At 37.3% G+C, this 20826-nt stretch overlaps 1 protein-coding gene and 2 long non-coding RNA genes across 3 annotated transcripts; 2 read left to right on the top strand and 1 right to left on the bottom strand.

The window, feature by feature from the left end:
- The first annotated feature begins 3133 nt into the window (after positions 1 to 3133).
- On the top strand, positions 3134 to 5091 carry si:dkey-33c14.3. Its single transcript, NR_111927.1, has 3 exons — positions 3134 to 3388; positions 3614 to 3668; positions 4506 to 5091. It is a non-coding gene; the product is annotated as a si:dkey-33c14.3 (long non-coding RNA).
- A 3078-nt stretch (positions 5092 to 8169) lies between these two features.
- Positions 8170 to 12018, top strand: LOC110437952 (uncharacterized). The gene is made up of 4 exons (XR_002455710.3): positions 8170 to 8218; positions 9271 to 9754; positions 9981 to 10038; positions 11519 to 12018. It is a non-coding gene; the product is annotated as an uncharacterized lncRNA (long non-coding RNA).
- A 1282-nt stretch (positions 12019 to 13300) lies between these two features.
- On the bottom strand, positions 13301 to 20489 carry zgc:174263. Its single transcript, NM_001114314.2, has 2 exons — positions 20124 to 20489; positions 13301 to 17170 (listed from the first exon to the last, which is right to left on the bottom strand). The coding sequence occupies exons 1-2, from the start codon at positions 20260 to 20262 to the stop codon at positions 15957 to 15959; spliced, it is 1353 nt and encodes a 450-aa protein (NP_001107786.2). The 5' UTR covers positions 20263 to 20489; the 3' UTR covers positions 13301 to 15956.
- Between the last annotated feature and the right edge of the window lie 337 nt (positions 20490 to 20826).

Below are 20826 nucleotides of genomic sequence, written 5' to 3'. Positions count from 1 at the left end.
GTACGATGCATCATTTAGGAAAAGAGCGATGTAGTGACGAGTGTTTCCCTAAACCCCTAGAGTCTCTGTCACAGATCCATCGCTTGAACCACATTAGTTATAATGTAAAACTCCTATAATGACGCTCTAAACAAGGTGGAGGAACAACTTCTGTAGAGAAGAACCACATCATTACTCTGTGCAGATGATATTGTTTTACACACACACACACACACACACACACACACACACACACACACACACACACACACATTTAAAATAATCCAATATTAGTTTGGGTATAAGCATGCACTCGCTTTCCACATGAACTAAAATATATGTAAATGCCACATATGTTATCTTTACTAATATTATTGATTCTAAAACATCAAATCACTTACAAAAGCTAACACGTATTCAAATCTCATATATACTTCTAATAAATAAATAAATAAATAAATAATGAGGCTTTTACTAAGTAATTAAATTTAATATTTTTTATTTATTAGGAAACTTTAAATCCTACTTTAATAATAATATTAATATTAATGCTGATTATTATGATGTAGGATATTGTTTATTTAGTGTTTATTTTTTAGAAAAGTCTACTTTTACAGTTTGACACATGTACACCACTGCAGAACTGTTCTACCCAGCAGGCCCATGTCATATACAGTACAGATACTTAATAAATGACCTGCTATACATTAACATTATTAGCGTATGCTGTGTTCTTTGTTTCCAGAAGCTTTAGAGACGTTACATAAATTCTGCTTTTCAATAATAGCTCACCTGTAGCTTTCACCATGAGGCTGTGTTCACAACGACATCAATGTAAGTGCTCAAGTTTGTGACGCAGTTTGCGAATGTTTGTTGGAGCGACAGATTTGGGAAACGGCAAATCAACAAACTGTGTTTGTAACGACGGAACTTGTGACCTTAGTTGGCTAACAATGGTTTTGGGAAACACTCCAGGACAACACTCACTTCACTTCAACATGACAGTCTGGAATTTTACCCTCAAGGTTTTGTCTTCTGTACTGAACTCTTCATATTCAGCTGTGCCTCAGTACAGATAAAGTCAACATTTGTAATTTTTTCACTTCTTTAAATATTTCCCAGATGATGTTGAACAGATTGAGGAAATGTTCACAGTGTGTCTGATAATATTTGTTCTTCTGGAGAAAGTCTGATTTGTTTTATTTCGGCTAGAATAAAAGCAGTTTTTAATTTTTTATGAACCATTTTAAGCTCAATATTATTAGCCTCTTTAAGCTAGATTTGCTTTCGATAGTCTCCAGAACAAACCACTGTTATACAATAAGTTGCCTAATTACCCTAACTTTACCCTAATTACCCTAGTGAAGCCTTTACATGTCACTTTAAGCTGTATAGAAGTGTCTTGAAGAATATCTAGTCTAATATTATTTACTGTCATCATGACAAAGAGAAAATAAATCAGTGATTAGAGATGAGTTATTAACACTGTTATGATTAGAGATGTGTGGAGAAATCTGCTCTCTGATAAACAGAAACTGGGGGAAAAATAAAAGTAATGGGTAACACTTTATAATAACTGCACACTATAAATCATTTATTAAGCATTAGCAAATAGTGAATTCATTATCCGTTGAGCATGAACTCTACATTAATAAACGTTAGTAAGCAGTTTATAACTGCAGCTACAAATGCTCTATTCTTGACTAATAACCACATTTAAAATGTGCTTAATAATTGTATTTTTTATACTTAGTAAATTAAGTAAATTAAGTATCACATTATTTACAAACCATTTGTATTTAAGAGTAGTTGAGGGTTTTTAGGATCATTCAGAATGAGTTAGTAAATGATTAATAAACTATTGAAATCAACATTTATATGTCTTATTATTCAGGCATATATTAATGGTTAATATGTATGTTAATAAATGCTTTATTAACTCAGATTCACCTAGTTTTGTGACCTAATCTAAAGTAAAGACTATTCATGCTTTATAAATCCTTTATAAATGATAAATAAAAGCGCAGTTAAATTCTAAACAGGCAGAATGACATTATCCATTCCTATTCAATTAAAGATACACAAATGAAACTGTACTTTAAATGAAAAATAAATCTTTGCAACCTGATCTAAAATAGAATCACTGTAGAGTTTTAACGTTACATTTTATTACATTGTTTAATTATTATCAGTTTTGTTGTATTTTGACACTCCTGTTATTCAGCAATGTTTAAACTATACAGTAATTTGACATTTTAGAAAAGATTGCAAAGATTATAGTTCATTTGATTCTGAGCCTTTATTTATCATTTATAAGGGACTTATAAAGCATGAATAGTCCTAACTTTAGATAAGGTCACAAAACTGCATGAAGCATTTATTAACATATTAGTTGAATATTAGTATATGCCTGAATAATAAGACATATAAACGTTGATTTCAATAGTTTATTAATCATTTACTAACTCATTCTGAATGATTCTAAAAACCCTCAACTACTCTTAAATACAAATGGTTTGTAAATAATGTGATACTTAATTTAGTAATGAAAAATAAATCATTAACTAAGTATGAAAATACAATTATTAAGCACATTTTAAATGTGGTTATTAGTCAAGAATAGAGCATTTGTAGCTGCAGTTATAAACTGCTTACTAACGTTTATTAATGTAGAGTTAATGCTCAACGGATAATGAATTCACTTTTTGCTAATGCTTAATAAATGATTTATAGTGTGCAGTTATTATAAAGTGTTACCAAGTAATGTCCTTTATTTGGTGTTGATTTGATCTGAGGCTGTGGTTGTCGGTCAGCTGTTGTTGTGTTTCTGTTGTCAAATGATGATAAATGCCACTTTGTGATGGGGCGTTCGAGACAGTCTTATCTCAAGGGTCTGTTGTGTTGAACAGTGAAATCATGATCAGTTCATCCTCTCATATCCACAATCTTATCTGTTCATACAGGAGCATGAGGGTTAATAATGTGATGGAGTTGTGTTTTTCAGCAGACACACATACAGTAATTTTTGGAAAGTATTTTCTGGGGAAGGGATCATTGGGCAGACACGTCTTTACATGCATTTTCAGTTCCCCTTACATGCAAATCTCATTCAGGTCATCCAGATAAATACTCCACGAGATTGGAGAAGACTTCCAAACCAGCTCAGCCATTCAAACAGACCACTTACAGCTCCTGAACAAACCATGAGTTCTGACGACGAAAAAGTATTTGACACTTGCATGAAAATATGGCGTGTGAAGAGCAAACGCAAAAAAAAACAAGCCTCTGATAACTTCTTAGGCAAAGTTGCAAACATAGCAAGTGCAGCCACTGAAAACAATAAAGAGAAACTCCAGGAAGCAGTCCTCAAAAAAGGTGGCCGTTACCTTTTTCGCCGTTGGTTTGGCAGGTGAGTAACTTTATTTCATTTCAGGAGAATGTGGGATAGTTGTAACAGGTTTTGCTTTTCTCTATATGTCTGTGAGATGTTTTAGAGGAGACTGATCATGCTTATGCGACTTCACCATAGAAAAGCCGACAGTTTTACAGTGACATCTGACAAACACTTTGGACTAGCATGTAGAAAACTTTATAAATGCTCTTTGTGTGTCTGATAATATGCTTCTGTCTTCAGCAATGACGAATAACTGGAGGAGCTGAGCAGACGCTGAGCAGGAGGATCCCGAGCGGTAAGTGATTAACATATAAGCTGCTCGATGTTCTCTATATATGTAGTGCAGTTCAGTGTGTGATACGACTCTCAGATACTTTTCTCAGAAAACAGATTTCTAAAGGTGCTGTTGACTTGAAATTATAGGTGGGCATAGATACATTTTTAATCCAAAACACAGCCGAGGAGACTCTCAGATGCTTTCAGAGAAAGAAAATCAAGCTGTAGAATGGCCCAGCCAATCACCTGAACCGAATCCAATAGAGAAAACAGAATACAGCTCAGATTTGACAGACGAGACCCACAGAATTATCGAGATTCTCACACTCTGACGTCTGTTGAGCACTGCATGAGGCTTCACTCTCCATATGAGAGGCGTCTTTAAGCTGTCGTCATTAATATATTTTATAAACACTTTCTCCTTCTGTCATTCCACTTGTTCAGATTCTTTTTGTTTCATGTTTGTCTTGTTTGGGTTTTTATCAAAATCTGCTTCAGTTGATGTCAACAGCTCCGTTAGAGATATTATGGCCAGGAAAACACACGGCAATGTCTTCAACCCTTATTTTCCTGCTCTATATTTTGCAGTTTGTCATTAAATATTTTCATTAATGCCTCAGTTAAATGTAATGATGTTTCTGTTCATGGTGTTCTCCTATAAACTCTTGTTTAAGTGAATATAACTGCTTCATAACCTGACGTGTTTAAATGCTCTACAAATGATCGTCTATATTCTCTTGGAAACAGATGGAAATTGACAGTATTTGTCATTATTTTCAGTAACACAGTTTTTCATGTGTTTTAGAAGCGTAAGAAACATGATTATTATTAATGTTCACTCTTTTCCCTCCTCAAGTGATCAATCTGTGCTGAGTAAAGGGTTTCTGGACACAACACAACAGCTAAGATGAGTTCAGCTCCTGTCAGGAACACTATAAGCAGACGTCATCATGACGACCATCACAACTGTACAGAACAACACAGCTTCAGCCGTCTTCTAGAATGCGTCTATATAATATATGAAGTCAGAGTTATTCTCCCCCTGTATATTTTACCCCAGTTTCTGTGTAACAGAGAGCAGATTTCTCCACACATCTCTAATCATAACATAACTCAACATAACTCTGACTTCATCTGTATATATTTATTCCTCTGCAATGCTTTCTAGTTTATGAACATCCTTCATTTAATATGTCTGATATTTGCTGTGACGGATGATGCAACACTCCTTTATGCATTAATTTCTATTATTCTAAATGGATTAATCTTTTGAATCTCTCTTGTACTTTTTATTGATTGTTGATTTTGAATAAATGTTCTATTGGTGTTTTGCCTTTAGTCAAACCTTTTAACTTGTATTTAATGTCTACAATGCAAATCCAGTCAGATCCTCTTTATCTGGTAAACAAAGCAAGTGTCTGATATAATATCTCTACTGAAAGACAGAATATATGACTGCACACACTGTATTGTACATAAACCAGATGAACATTTACACATTAGTCAATAATATTACTGTAATTAATGTAAAAACTGAATAAATATAGATGTACACACATTTACACACGTCAATAAACTGAATCAATGATGAGCTCAAATCTGTGGAGATGTCAGTCTAGATATGACCACAACCAACAAATCCATCTAAAACAAGCTGAACAAAATGAACACATGAACTGTTCAGCAATGTGGATTAACTGTCTTCCCTACATCCTCACCATAACTTCTGTTCAACAGTTCTCCATGCTTCATGCATAAAAACTGAATGTTAATAGTAATGGTGTAAGTAAAATAAACCCCACTGGTAAATACTGAAAATTATTAGTGTTTTTCTAAGGGAAATTTCGTTGCTAATGGTCTCATAAAGGTCTTGAAAAGGTCTTAAATTTGATGTGGTGAAACCTGCAGAAGCCCAGACATTCAAGATAATATCTATTAGAGCAGTATAATCCCAATACCGTCAATACGTGATACTTTTATTCAAGGTCATCATCACACCGTCAGAATCTTCTACCGGCCCATGCCTAGAGGCCAGTGAGGGTACACACATTTACTCAATACAAATATTACACACTCTGGCCAGGCTGGAGGAGGTGGGTTCAGTTGGGCTCAGGTAAAACCACACAACACACATTATTGCTTTACTTCATTAAAAAGTGTGTGTGAATGAGTGTGTATGGGTGTTTCCCAGTACTGGGTTGCAGCTGGAAGGGCATCCACTGTGTAAAACATATTCTGGAATAGTTGGCGGTTCATTCCGCTGTGGCGATCCCTGATTAATAAAGGGACTAAACTGAATAATGAATGAACTTTTATATTTATCATGAATTGTTTTCCAGTTAATGAAATGTTTAGAAGTTTAGTAACGAGTTTAACTTTTCTTTAGTAAAATAACTCTGACTAGTCTCAGGTATGGAGCTGCTGTGGGATCCAGTGCAAAGGCTAGAGTATGCTGATCTGCCTCCTGTTTGTGCTTCTTTATTAAGAAGTCTGATATTTCACCCTTCCTTTTCATGTTTAGTTGTCCCTGTGCAAAAAGAGTACAGTCTGGTTACATCTGATCCAGTTAGAAACACGTATATCCTAATTAAAAATATCCATTATCATACCTGCACATCTAAATCAGCATCATAAAATCAAAGTATATGAGGTGGCTAATCCATTTCAGATAAATTTCACTCACAAACAGCTAGCCTAACATCACTTTCCCATATTAGCAAAATATTTGAGCAGTGTAAATCAAACATAATAACTTGCATACATGGAATGTGCATGTATTACTAGCATAGATTAAGTATAGCGTTAACTGTGTAAAGAGCGAACTGATCTCTTTCTCATGAAGTTAACTCATGTCGTCGGTGCCTCATTAACTTACACAGCAGATAATAAAGATTCCTAAGCAAACAAACCTTATGCTAAACTATAAAACATATTTCAAGTATTATGTTATGATGTGGTATTATTCGTCTTACTTGAAACAATGATCTTATCTTCGGCTCGTCTTTGATTTAAAAATAGCTTGAGCGCAGTGTTGCCAGATATAGCTGAGTGATTACAGCCCAAAAACTATCCAAAACCCGCCGAACAATCTAAATCAAAACCGCCCAATCTGGCAACCCTGCTTGTGCGTTGGCGGGCACGCCGGCAAAAATCAGTAACGTCTTTAGACAAATGAGATGCTAATGAGCTTCAGGAGATCAATAATATCCAGCTGCAGGCCCGCAGAACCTCACACGGTTCAGGCACACACAATCTGGCACACACTATAGGCAAACCACATATGTTAAGACGGATGTTAATGTTATAAACGTCTTTTGAACATCGTCATCGATATATTTTGATATATGGTTAATTGTACACAATAAACAATAGTGCTTCCTTGATTTCACAGATATTGTGATCGAGACAGGTGAATGGGGAGCATTGTTTTCAGTTTTTATCAGTCATTATAGCTGATCCGTCGTTATTATCTGACAATAATATGGCAGATACTCGTTTGCTGGCCTTGCTGAACCATCTAAATTGGACAGGTTTAATTTATATAATGGATTAATTAATTAATTATGAAGGAAATAATAGCAAGTTAATATAGGCAATAATACATTATATGTAATAAAACTCTTTTTACATGCAACAAATGTATAACACTATATTCATATTTTACTCAAGCAATTTAATAGTTTTTTTGCTTGACTTTCTGATAACCTTTTAATTAATGATTTCCCACATTTAATACTGTAGTAATTTATTGTAGGGAATTAATAGTTTTTAAACCAAAGTTTAGCAATAGAAACAAATTAACTATTAATAATTCATAAAAGATTAGTATTTATATATATATATATATATATATATATATATATATATATATATATATATATATATATATATATATATATATATATAAAACAGCTGTGACAGTTTAGTAAAAGATAGTTTATATATAAACTAATAATTATAATCAGATAATTAGTTAAGATAATCAGTTTATAACTATATATATTGTTTAAATGATTAACTATAGTTGGCTAATTTATTTTAATGTGACACATTATTGTTTGCTTTTTATATTTTACAACAAAGTGATTTTAATCAAGTATGATAAGATTAAGATATTGAATTAGTTTATTACACTTAATCCTACAATTAGACAGTCTGTTGTGTTTTCTTTGTGTATGTGGACACATGGATAAAGTCATAAGTGTCTTTAACCAATTATTTGTATTTAGATCATTTGAGTTCAGCAACTGCAGAGATGTTAAAATGATCGTTACGATATAATAATGATGATGACTGAAATGGGAAACCATACTTGTGAAATTTAATGGGTGGCGATAATGCTTAGGAGTTACTATATATGGTTTGCTGAATCGTGTGTCCTAGATTGTGTGTGCCTAAAACGTGTGTGGTTGTGTAGCTGGATAACTGCCAGCAGCAAATAAAAGTTTGGGGTGGCACCAGGGGTGGCCAATCAGATGTTAGGGGTGTCCATCCCGGACACCCCTCTGGCTCCCCACTGCATTTGATAGACCTGTTCCTCCTCACGCCTCATTTCTGTCGTCTGTTAAGGTAAGCAGGCTGTGTGCATATGGCAAGCCGTATTAGCATTTAAACCTTTGTTCTGACTATCCATAAATATATTTAGAGATATCTCAAATTATATTTAGACTAGTCAGAATGACAATTAGAGATAGCTGCAATTACAATTGTACTAGTACGATTCAGACTGGAGATATCTGCAAATATATTATGACTAGTCATATTCCTCCATTGACTTCCATTGAAAAATATCTGCAGATATCTCCAAATGAGTTTTGACTAGTCACAATTGTAATTAGAGATATCTCTAAATGAGTTTTGACTAGTCAAAAATCCAATTCAAGATATCTACAACTGTAATTCGACTATTAGTAAATTAATTAGAGATATCTTCAAATATATTTGTAAATATCTCTAAATATGACGAATTAAAGACATCTCCAAATGTATGACTAGTAAAAACTCAGTTAAAGACATCTTTAATTACAATTGTTACTAGTCGAAATTTATTGCTCAATATTGCTCAGATTGCTCAATATTATTAACCTCTTTAAGCTAGATTTGCTTTCGATAGTCTCCAGAACAAACCACTGTTATACAATGACTTGCCTAATTACCCTAACTTTACCCTAATTACCCTAGTGAAGCCTTTACATGTCACTTTAAGCTGTATAGAAGTGTCTTGAAGAATATCTAGTCTAATATTATTTACTGTCATCATGACAAAGAGAGAATAAATCAGTGATTAGAGATGAGTTATTAACACTGTTATGATTAGAGATGTGCTGGAGAAATCTGCTCTCTGATACACAGAAACTGGGGGAAAATATACAGGGGGAGAATAACTCTGACTTCAGCTGTAGATCCAGACAGGGCACTTTAATGTCCTTTATTTGGTGTTGATTTGATCTGAGGCTGTGGTTGTCGGTCAGCTGTTGTTGTGTTTCTGTTGTCAAATGATGATAAATGCCACTTTGTGATGGGGCGTTCGAGACAGTCTTATCTCAAGGGTCTGTTGTGTTGAACAGTGAAATCATGATCAGTTCATCCTCTCATATCCACAATCTTATCTGTTCATACAGGAGCATGAGGGTTATTAATGTGATGGAGTTGTGTTTTTCAGCAGACACACATACAGTAATTCTTGGAAAGTATTTTCTGGAGAAGGGATCATTGGGCAGACACGTGTTGACAGCCATTTTCAGTTCCCCTTACATGCAAATCACATTCAGGTCATCCAGTTAAACCCAGAGATTGGAGAAGACTTCCAAACCCGCTCAGCCATTCAAACAGACCACTTACAGCTCTTAAACAAACCATGGGCAACGCTGGATGTGACACTTGCATGGAATATTGCCATACGAAATGCAAATGCAAGTGTCATAAAAAGGATAAACACAATAAAATACATGCAAAACTTGAGTTCTCTGATGACACCGCTGACACCGCTGCAGACTTGGCAGATGCTGCCGCTGAAGACGATTGCTGCGATTTGGGAGATTGCTGTCAATTCTGCTGTTGTTTCCTCTGTAAACTTTGCGATTTCCTTTGCTGTTGTTTTTGCAGGTGAGTAACTTTATTTCATTTCAGGAGAATGTGGGATAGTTGTAACAGGATTTGCTTTTCTCTATATGTCTGTGAGATTGTTTAAAGTAGACCTTATCTCCTGCTTATGCGACTTCAAGGAAAAAGCCGACAGTTTTACAGTGACATCTGACAAACACTCTGGACTAGCATGTAGAAAACTTTATAAATGCTCTTTGTGTGTCTGATAATATGCTTCTGTCTTCAGCAATGATGACGAATAACTGGAGGAGCTGAGCAGACGCTGAGCAGGAGGATCCCGAGCGGTAGGTGATTAACATATTAAGCTGCTCGATGTTCTTCTCCATATGTAGTTCAGGTGCCTGCAGTTTAATCATGGAGTGTGTGATACGACTCTCAGATACTTTTCTCAGAAAACAGATTTCTAAAGGTGCTGAAATTATAGGTGGGCATAGATACATTTTTAATCTAGATTAATCTCACTGTAATCTGGGTTAATCAAGATTAAAACGGCTCGTTTGAATTCTGCCAAAGGCATTCAGAATATGTGTGCGACCCAAATAATGACTAAAGTACGTCTCTGAGAACGGGTTTCTCCAGCCAGGTGGCGCATTAGAGCGGGGGCTATCTCCTGTTTCCTAAATGCATCATAAACTGCTGGAGGAACTGTTCTATGATGAAAATAGATGATGTTCAGTAAATGTGCTGGAGAAATCTGCTCTCCGTTAAACAGAAATTGGAGAAAAAATAAACAGGGGGGCGAATAATTCTGACTTCATCTGTATATATTAATTTTTCTGCAATGCTTTCTAGTTTGTGAACATCCTTCAATTAATATGTTTGATATTTGCTGTGATATTTGCTATGACGGATGATGCATTCATTTTCATTATTTTAAATGATCTTTTGAATCATTGATGTACTTTTTATTGATCGTTGATTTTGATTAAATATTCTATCGGTGCTTTTAAAATTAAAGTGAAATCTATATTAAAGAAGAATAAAATAATAAATAGGTCCGACAGAGCCAATCATTCGGTTCAAGATAAAAAACATTCAATAATTAGAAAATATATATATATTTTTATTTTAATAATTTTAGTGAAGTAATTTAACATTCACCCGCAAATGAGAATAAGTAACGTTAAGCATCTGAATATGATTATTAAAATATTTTGTTTTGTACATGGCTGGCGACGCAGTGGCGCAGTAGGTAGTGCTGTCGCCTCACTGCAAGATCGCTGGTTTGAGTCCCAGCTGGGTCAGTTGGTGTTTCTGTGTGGAGTTTGCATGTTCTCCCTGTGTTCACATGGGTGCTCTGGTTTCCCCCACAGTCCAAACACCTGCGCTATAGGGAAATTGGGTAGGCTAAATTGTCCGTGAGTGTGAATGAGTGTGTGTGGATGTTTCCCAGAGATGGGTTGCGTTTGGAAGGGCATCCGCTGTGTAAAACATGTGCTGGATAAGTTGGCGGTTCATTCTGCTGGGTCGACCCTCGATTAATAAAGTGACTAAGCTGAAAAGCAAATGAATGAAATAAAGTAATTAACATTAACAGTCTAGAAACTCCTTCTGCGCTGATTTGGTTCTACGTGCTTGAACTCGAACTTTAACAAAAAGCACTGACAATACTAAACAAATGATTTAATTTAGTTTGAATAAATAGTCTGAAGGAAAATGAATGCATGAATGAAGGAAGGAATTCAAAGTTACAAGTAGTATGTTTTTCCAATGTGGTTATGAAACCATTTAAGTATTTCATGTGGTGCTTTTTCCTCTTCACAGAGAAGAACACAACGCTGCGGCCAGGATGAGCTTCAGCTCCTGTCAAGGATTCAGATATTTGATGTGGGTTATCTGTTATTCACTCACAAATGAATGACTCAGTTTACATGTTGGGCTGCCAGTAAACATCAGAGGATTCTTCATAATCAACTCCACAATCCAAATTTTCATGCATTTGTTTTTAATTTGAACTGTTTCCCGGAGATGGGTTGCGGCTGGAAGGGCATCCGCTGCGTAGAAACTTGCTGGATAAGTTGGTGGTTCATTCCGCTGTGGTGACCCCGGATTAATAAAGGGACTAAGCCGACAGGAAAATGACAAGAAATGTTTTTAATGTGAACTGATCTTTTAACTCATATCAATTTATTCATTTATAATAACAGTTTTTTTGCATTGTTGTTGAGTCTGATGCTCGTGTGGTCTGCAACAGTGACTTTCTATAGTCATTAAAGCACATGCAGCTTATATAAATAAACTCATTTCTGCCATGACTTTCTTGACCCTGGTTTTCTCTGACTGTTATTTGGGCTGATTCAGGTTTTTCACCAGTCAGCGGAACAACATCAGAACACATTTTCACAAAGAGTTTGTGTACTACATGTGGCAGACTACAGCTTTTACTATGTTCACATAGTAACGTCACTACACAGAGACGTCAGAGCAGGGCCGGATTAACGTAAGGGCTAGGTGGGGCTGAAGCCCCAGGGCTCACAGAATAAGGGGGCCCTTGATTGGCTGAAGAATTACTTTGAGTTATGACGTGGGAAATGCCTCTTTGCGTTATGCTTTCTCTCGTCGATGAAGTATTCTTTTCGGTTCGCTGCTGTTCAAAATCAGTGAAGCCGGTGCTAAACTGTGGCTCAAAGTGGCTGTAGCCCAATCAGAATATCGAATAGCCCTGTTTTAGTCAGCCATAAGGGTGATCAGATTTTCCCAGGACAGTCCCTTACTTTGGCACTACCGTAATAACCGTCCAGTCAAAGGTCGGCTAACCAATCACCTCGTGGAATAAAAAGTCAAATTCAAACTGTCTTCATCACTGATACACTTGTACATGATGTAGTAACAGAAGCTGGGATGGCGCAGAAATGCTGAATGGACTCATAACTGAAGCGCTGTCTCGGCCGCGCGGCGGTTACAGCTCTTCTGATTCTACAGTCGCTATGGTAACTCGACAACTACAGTAATTGATCTGCTGTGGTGATTCTACAGTCGCTATGGTAACAAAACAACTACAGTGGTATAAACAAACAACCCAGTACTGTAGTTTTCTACAAGCACTACTGCAGTATTACACAGTATACATGAATAAGATGTGATGCCCTTTAACACCCTTATTAGACTCTTTCCATACATTTTCAGACCTCATCTCCAATTTAGGTTGTAACCATTAACATTGGGGACATTTTAACCTGCAGTGTGTATTTAGTAAAGCCACAGGCCACGCTCCTGTTTACTAAGTCAAAGATGAGATCCATTAAAATTACATTTTTACCTCTTCAGAATGAATGTTTTATACAATCAAAAATACATAAATTACCTTTTTTTAATCAGTGCAGTTAGGGTTAGGGTTAACTCTAGGAGTCTATTTTTAATACCCAAATTACATAAAAAAAATAAATCAGACATGCTGTATTTGTTCAATAAACTCAGTAAAATTCTAATAAATAAATACAAATAATTTAAAATAAAAAATAAAAAGTTTTTTTGGAAAGTTTGTGAAAATTAAATAATAATAACAACCATAAAACCCCATAAGGATTCTAAACACCCTGAACAGCCTTGGAGATTTGGATTTTTATTATGTTCATTTTGTCATGTACACATTATACACCACACAGCTTCAGTCTGGGGTATAAAGCAACTAAATTAAGACATTTCTGCAGAGTGTGCTTGACAGAGATTCAAGCACACTAGTATACGCAAAATAAACACATGTGAACACAGACAGATTCTCATCCATTCAGTAAGAGTTGCCTAAAGGACTCGTTCATCCATGCCATTAATCAAACATTAGAGAACCAATGACATTTCAGGCCAGTGATTACATGAGATCAACACTCTTACAGCTCTTTTCTCATGTTGTTTCTAAAGACTGACAGACTGTTTACTCTGGATTGATTAGATTATATCAGTGTATGTTGCATTCTGTGAGCTGAACAACAGCATAAACTGACTGAAATTTGACATTTCTACAGCATTCAGCATCTCTTCACTGTGTATATTATAGGATGCTGGATTCTGACTGACTGCTGCAGGAATGAAAAAAGAGAGGAGGCGGAGCCCCAGAGCCACACCCACATATTACATCAACAGCATGGACCAATCGGACCTTGAAGGGGTTAATTTGTTCATTTTGAACTCCAGAAACAAACATTTTTAATTAATTTTGTTATATAAAATGTCACAGCAGTTGATTCTTTTAAACTCTTTTTCTAAGGTGCTTATTTTGGTTTTACCGTTTCCCATTAAAACACATTAGATGCTGGACTTTCAGTAGACAACATCTGAGTTTGTGTCCCACGGCAGCGAGTCTGACATGTTTTATGTATTTACCATTTTATCCATGCATCACCTTACAACAAATACAATTACAAAAAATAAAAAATAAATGAAGGGACAGTTTACTAAAAAGATCTAAATTAACTCATTTATTTAGCTTCACTTTCACACAAACTTGAGATTCTCTTCTGTTGCACACAAATGAAGATGTTTTGAAAAATGTTGAAAACCTGTAACCATTGACTTCCAAAGTAGGACAGTAAATATAGAGATCAATGGCTGTGTTCAAAACTGCTCACTCACTCACTAATCCCTAGACAGTGTATGTCGGTTGAGTGCATCAAGGAGGAAAAAATATTTGAAAAATAATTAAATGTGCTTTTTTGTATTTATGAATAAAATATCACTTGTTTGATTCATTTATTCTGTCATAAACATGATTGTAATGAGGTCATTATAACTGTGTGATGAATATATTTCTGATCCATTTTACAGTAAATCAAAATTAATTCTGCTTTAAAACTATTATTGACATTTTAATGACTAATGTGATTAGTCAACTCACAATAATAATGCCTCATGGCCATTTTGTTTATGACAAATTTATGACAAGTTCTGTTGTCTAATGTCATGCTGCCATCAAAAAAAGACAAACTGTCATCTTTGCACTTAAAATGACATAACTGCGCGAATGAAGCTTAACAGTTGTCAAAAGCATGCATAAAATCTCATAAAGGTCTTTCGAATTGCTTTAGTCATGATCTAAATGTGTAGAATCGCTTTAGTCAAATAACCTGGGTGTTTCAAATCGCTTTAGTTGTGTGACCCGAGTGTTTCGAACCACTTTAGTTGCGTGACCTGGGTGTTTCGAACCGCTTTTGTCATGTGATCAAGTGTTTCGAATCGATTTAGTCGCATGTCCAAAGTATTTTGAATCACTTTGGTTGCATGACCAGAGTGTCTCTAATCGATTTAGTTGCGTTACCTGAGAGTTTGGAATTGCTTTAGTCGCATGACCAGTGTTTCTTAACAATTTAGTCACATGACCTAGATGTTTCAAATTGCTTAAGTCACATGACCCAGGTGTTTCGAATCAATTTAGTTGCATGATCAGGTGTTTTGAATCGATTTATTAGCCTGACCTAAATGTTTCAAATCAATTTAGTTGCGTGACCATAGTGTTTCAAATCACTTAAGCCGTGTAATCTGAGTGTTTCAAAATGCTTTAGTCACGTGACCCGAGTGTTTCTAAACAATTTAGTCGTGTAACCTTAGTGTTTCAAATCGCTTTAGTCACTTGACCTAGATGTTTTGAATTGCTTTTGTCAGGTCACCTGAGTGTTTCAAATCGTCACATGACCAGAGTGGTTTGAATTGCTTTAGTCGCATGACACAGGTGTGTCGAATTGCTTTAGTCGTGTGACTCAGGTGTTTTGAATTGATTTAGTTGCATGACCCAGGTGTGTCGAATTGCTTTAGTCACATGACCACAGTGGTTTGAATTGCTTTAGTCGTGTTACTCGGGTGTTTTAAATTGATTTAGTAGCATTACCTAAATTTTTCAAATCACTTTAGTGAGGTGACCTGGGTGTTTCGAATTGTTTTAGTCACATGACCTAAATGTTTCGATTTGCTTCAGTCACATAACCTAGATATTTCAAACCGCTTAAGTCACGTTACCTGGGTATTTCGGATCATGCTTTGGTGCAGTGTTGCAAAAACTTGCACTTTGGGATCTCGACACTGTGTCGAAACGTCAGTCTTGCAGCTGTCATCCCTAGTGTTCAACAGAAGAAAGAAACTCATAAAGGTCTGAAAGATTTGACTGGAGAGTAAAACAGTGAGTGAATGTTCTTTCAGTGTGAACTGCCCCTCTAAGACGTTTTGAGCAGCACTCTCTACACCAGGATCTTATAAAGCACTTCTCTACTGGCGTTCACTTCCTCAGCATGGGGCAGTGTTTTTTCTTGTGCGTCAGCAGCGTACTCAATCTGCCGAAGCTCTTGTGGCAGGATGGACACTTGTAAGGTTTCTCACCAGTGTGCACTCGCTCGTGCACCCTCAGTGAATCCATGGTGGTAAAACACAGCCCGCAGCGCTCGCACTTAAACGGCTTCTCCCCCAAGTGGATCCTCTGGTGCCGCTTCAGGTAGATCTGCCTGGTGAAGGGCTTCCCGCAGTCCAAACACACGTGCGGCTTCTCTCCGGTGTGGACCTTCATGTGCTCCTTGAAGTTGTGCGGCCACAAAAAGTCCTTCCCACAGTGTGCACACACAAAGGGCCGCACCGTGGCGTGTGTTTTCATGTGCTTCTGCAGGTGTCGAGCCTCCACGAAACTCTTGCCGCACTCCTCACAGCGGTGTTTCTTCTCCCCAGAGTGCTTCTTCAAGTGGCCCATCAGATTCCCGTGGTAAATGAAGGTCTTGCCGCACTGCGAGCACACGAACGGCCGCTCCCCGGAGTGAATGCGGATGTGGATTTTGAGGTTTCCCTTGTGTGTGAAGTGGCGTCCGCACTGCCTGCAGGTGAAGGGTTTGAGTCCGGTGTGGATCTTCATGTGGTGCAGGAGGCTTCCTTTATGCGTGAAGCTCTTCCCGCAGAGTTTGCAGGTGTGCGGTTTCTCTCCGGTGTGGATCCGCATGTGGTCTGTGAGATTGTCTTTATGGATGTAGCTCTTCCCGCAGAGCGTGCACACAAACGGCCTCAATCCCGAGTGAACTTTCTGGTGGTTCTTTAGACTCTGCTTGTGTATGAAACTCTTGCCGCACTCGTCACAGGGGAACGGCTTCTCCACCGTGTGTATGCGGTAGTGGTGCAGCAGATGGTCTTTACAGGTGAAGCTCTTCTGACACTGGTGGCAGGTGAACGGTAACGGACACGCTCCTTTTTCGGTGGTGCACTGAGGCATGAACACTTGTGTTTGGGTGCAGCTCTCTCCGGTGTGGTTCCTGAAGTGCTCCATCAGGTGCTCCTTAGACTCGAAGCTCCTCTTGCACTCCAGGCAGGTGAAGAAAAACCCGCACCCTGCTCGCTCCGCTCTTTTTTGCGTCAGGCTTTTACCGTTCAGCGAGCAGCTCAGGTACTGGGGCTGCTCGTAGTCGTAAACATGCTCATGCTGTTCTTCTCGCTCCTCCTTCACTTCGGTTTGTTCTGAAAGGAGCAGATTGGATTGTTTATCCACAAGCTGTGATGATTAATATGCATTAAGAGCTGTGTTTACCTTTGAAGATGCTAATTAGATTAATGCGCAAAACTGGAGTATTGTAGCGCTGCACGATTAATTGAAAAAAGATGGCGATCTCAATTTGAGCCTACACATGATCCTAATCCAGCATCTCTACGATTCAACCAGTTATACTTTCAATGTCAGGAGAGAAGCGTAAAGTAGGGTTGGGCGATGTCGTCCAATTTTGACGCTGTGACACGTTAACTGATAGATTCAAAAGAGCGAAGAGTCGTTAGATAGAGACAAGATTAATTAAAGATCACTTTTAACAACTATAGTGAGACGCCATCCAGCGCTGCATCCTTGATAAACTGTCTGACGTGCACTGCTCTCTGGGGTTCTGACTGCTGTCCGCTGACTGCTGGAGCTCAGACGTGCGCGTATGCTGCAGCGCATGATAGAGTGTGTGTGCTCACGCTTTCAGCAGTATAGTGTGGATGGAGATATTTTCAGAAACGCTAGTTGAAACGTCAGTGTAAATTAGGCATGGGACGATAACCGTTTTCAAGGTATACAGCGGTTTGGAAAAGCCATGGTTTTAATATCGGCAACGGTTTTTGCAAAACAGTTCCTAAGGTATGTGTACGATTTTTCATTTACTTTTTTTTTTTTTAGAAAAGATATTCAAAGATGCCATTTTAAATCGTAAATAAATCAATGTTTTTAAACTAATGAAGACAGCAGAGGTCAATAATTAATTTGAGTTATTTAGCCTGACATGTTTACTGCTCCAAAATATTTTAAATGTTTCTCAAAATAAAATATACTGTGTTCAAAGAGGATAAAAGTAATCGTTTTTTACCCAGACATTTAAAAGAATATATTTTAGAGCGGTTATCACAATACTGTGAAATTTAAGGTTATCACACCGTCAGAATCTTATTCCGGCCCATGCCCAGTGTGGATGTAGATCACTTTCGTTCTAGAACCTCATTTTAAAACAGATGTATTAGTGTAAACGGGGCCTCAGTGTGTATTATTTGGGAGCGGGTTACTGCTGCGATGGCGGCAGCCGGTGGAGGAGGGTGATGCCAGCTTAGCATCATGAAGTTTATCGGCAATCTGCAATCAACGATGGCATCATCTATCGACCCAACCCTAGTGTAAAGTAAGGTTGCACGGTTTACTGCTACTATTGTAGTATTGCGATACTCTGACTCCAAAATACTGGCGGAGCCACTGTAGTTTGTAAACGCTAGTGTTGTCTAGGGCTGCACGATTAATCGAAAAAAGATCACGATCTCGATTCAACCCTACACACAATCCAAATTCAGCCCACTATATTTTCAAGGTCAGGAGAGTTGTCAATGGCAGATGACAAGAACATGTCTCAAACTTAATAATTCAGTTTTATAATTATGAATATTATTCTGATGTCATCATTTTTCTGTGAATTAACAAACAGGATATATTGAAAGTCTGTTTAAGTCCACCATAATACGAAGTTTAGCATTTTAAGCAACAGTAGAGCTGCACACAGGCCAAATATTGTATTGTTGTTTTACCATATGTTTGAGAATTAACAATAATAATAGGCTAATCATATTAACCTTTAATTTACATCTACAGAATCTTGAGAAAGAATTGTGATCTTGACTTTAAGCAAAAAAAAATCCTGATTCACATTTTCACCAGAATCGTGCAGCCCTAGTGTTGTCATTAATGGATAATGTTGTGTGTGGAAAATTCACTAAAATGCTCACACGTTTGTGCAACACTAGACCATTTTATTTTAATAGTCTGTGTTGAGCCCTTTAAGGTTGCATAAGTGTGTAGAATTCACACCTTTTATGGTAGCCTAATGCACGCTTTCTAACGCTTCACACATCTGAATCAGCTCATTTGTGTTCCTGTTAATGTGATTTAGTAGCCACAACAACCCCGACAATCTCTTAAAAGGAGTGACATTTTGAGTTACTTTGGATTGTTGCCTGATAAAACTGGAAAAAAACAACAGATGAAAAACTCAAAAATGCTGTATTTGTAACAAATTTCATTTGGTAAGGTTTGTATCTTTATTTTAATGTGTTTTTGTTGGTCAGTGATCTAAAAAATAAACAAAACAATGAATACATTTCAGGTGAAGTGACGTGCAATGTTTTTAATAATATGAGAATTATGAATTCAATACAAGTAGGCCTATTACAACATAAAATACAGCATTTCTAACAATTTTTAAAATAATTTGAGTTATGAATTACAGTATCACGATACTACTTGGTATCGAGAAAATTCAGATGGTATAGTATGATAAGATGACTTCATGGTATCGCGACAACCCTGGTGTGAAGGTGGTCGAACAAGTCTTTCCATAGTTTAATATACATTGCTCAGCAACATGGACACCTCCAAATAGTGTTGAAAGTGTCTCAAACTGACAAAATCTCCCTCTAAAGACATTTGAAGTAAACATATTTCCAGCATGAAGATCTTTTTGTAGTATTTTGATACACTTGTTATAAAAAATAGCAGCCTACTGAATATCAATATTTTGCTGGTAATAAATTTAGAGATTCCAGTATCTGGACAACACTACACCTCAGGTAATCACTCCAATGAAGATGTGTGTAGCTTTGTATCACGTTGCCTAATAACTCACACTATAGAATAAATCATATTTTATAGATTACACTATTCAAACAGAAACTGCAAATCAGGAGGAGATAGGAGGCTCAAGAGGCATGATCTGGCCCATAACAGACTAGTAAATGAGAAGTGGGTTCATTTATCAATGTTTTTGCCTTTTTGGTGTAACAATAATATCCAGCTAACGACAGTCTTGTTAAATTAGGCGGTAAATATGCGGTGGTGTGTGTATTGTATAGTGTGTGTGCTGTAATGTGTGTGTGTGTGTGTGTGTCTCCATCATCCACAGACCTGTGTGTTCCTCCGGCTCTTCCTTCTTCAGGGTTGAGGCTTCTTCTTCTTCATCTCCACACGGCTCAGGAATCCGCACTTCTTCGCTCTCCTCTTTTATAAACTCAGTCTTGACAGCAGTGTGTGCAGAAGACATCATTTAATAACTAAACACACTGATTTCGGCCTGTGTGCGGACTCTCTGAATAGTCTCCGTCGCTTTTAGGAGATTCGCGGCATTTTTCGCCTCAGTTCATGAACTGCTTCCTTCTGTGGATTAAATGCTGTCCTTACTGAGATGTAGCCGCGGGATATATGATTATTAATCTCCGTTATGGAGTATAAAGAGTGCGGAGGTTAATGCTAACAACAAGATGGCAACAGTCGTGCTGCGTTTCTTCTTCTGCTGCAGCTTCTGGAGTTTTAGTGATGGTGGGAAAGTTTTACATCAGCGCCTCCTACTGGAGTGAGCAGACCCTGCAGGAGAGTTTATCTAAAGCAGGGGTGTCAAAATCGATTCCTGGAGGGCCGCAGCTCTGCACAGTTTAGTTCCAACCCTGCTCTAACACACTTACCTGTAGGTTTCAAACAAGCCTGAAGGACTCAATTAGTTTGATCAGGTGTGTTTAATTAGGGTTGGAACTAAACTGTGCAGAGCTGCGGCCCTCCAGGAACTGAGTTTGACACCTGTGATCTAAAGCATGGGTCTCAAACTGGATTCCTG

This window comes from Danio rerio, chromosome 2 (genome assembly GCF_049306965.1).
Source record: "Danio rerio strain Tuebingen ecotype United States chromosome 2, GRCz12tu, whole genome shotgun sequence".
Classification (NCBI taxonomy): domain Eukaryota; kingdom Metazoa; phylum Chordata; class Actinopteri; order Cypriniformes; family Danionidae; genus Danio; species Danio rerio.
Note: the sequence above shows the minus strand (reverse complement) of the source record. Positions and strands in the feature narration are given on the sequence as shown.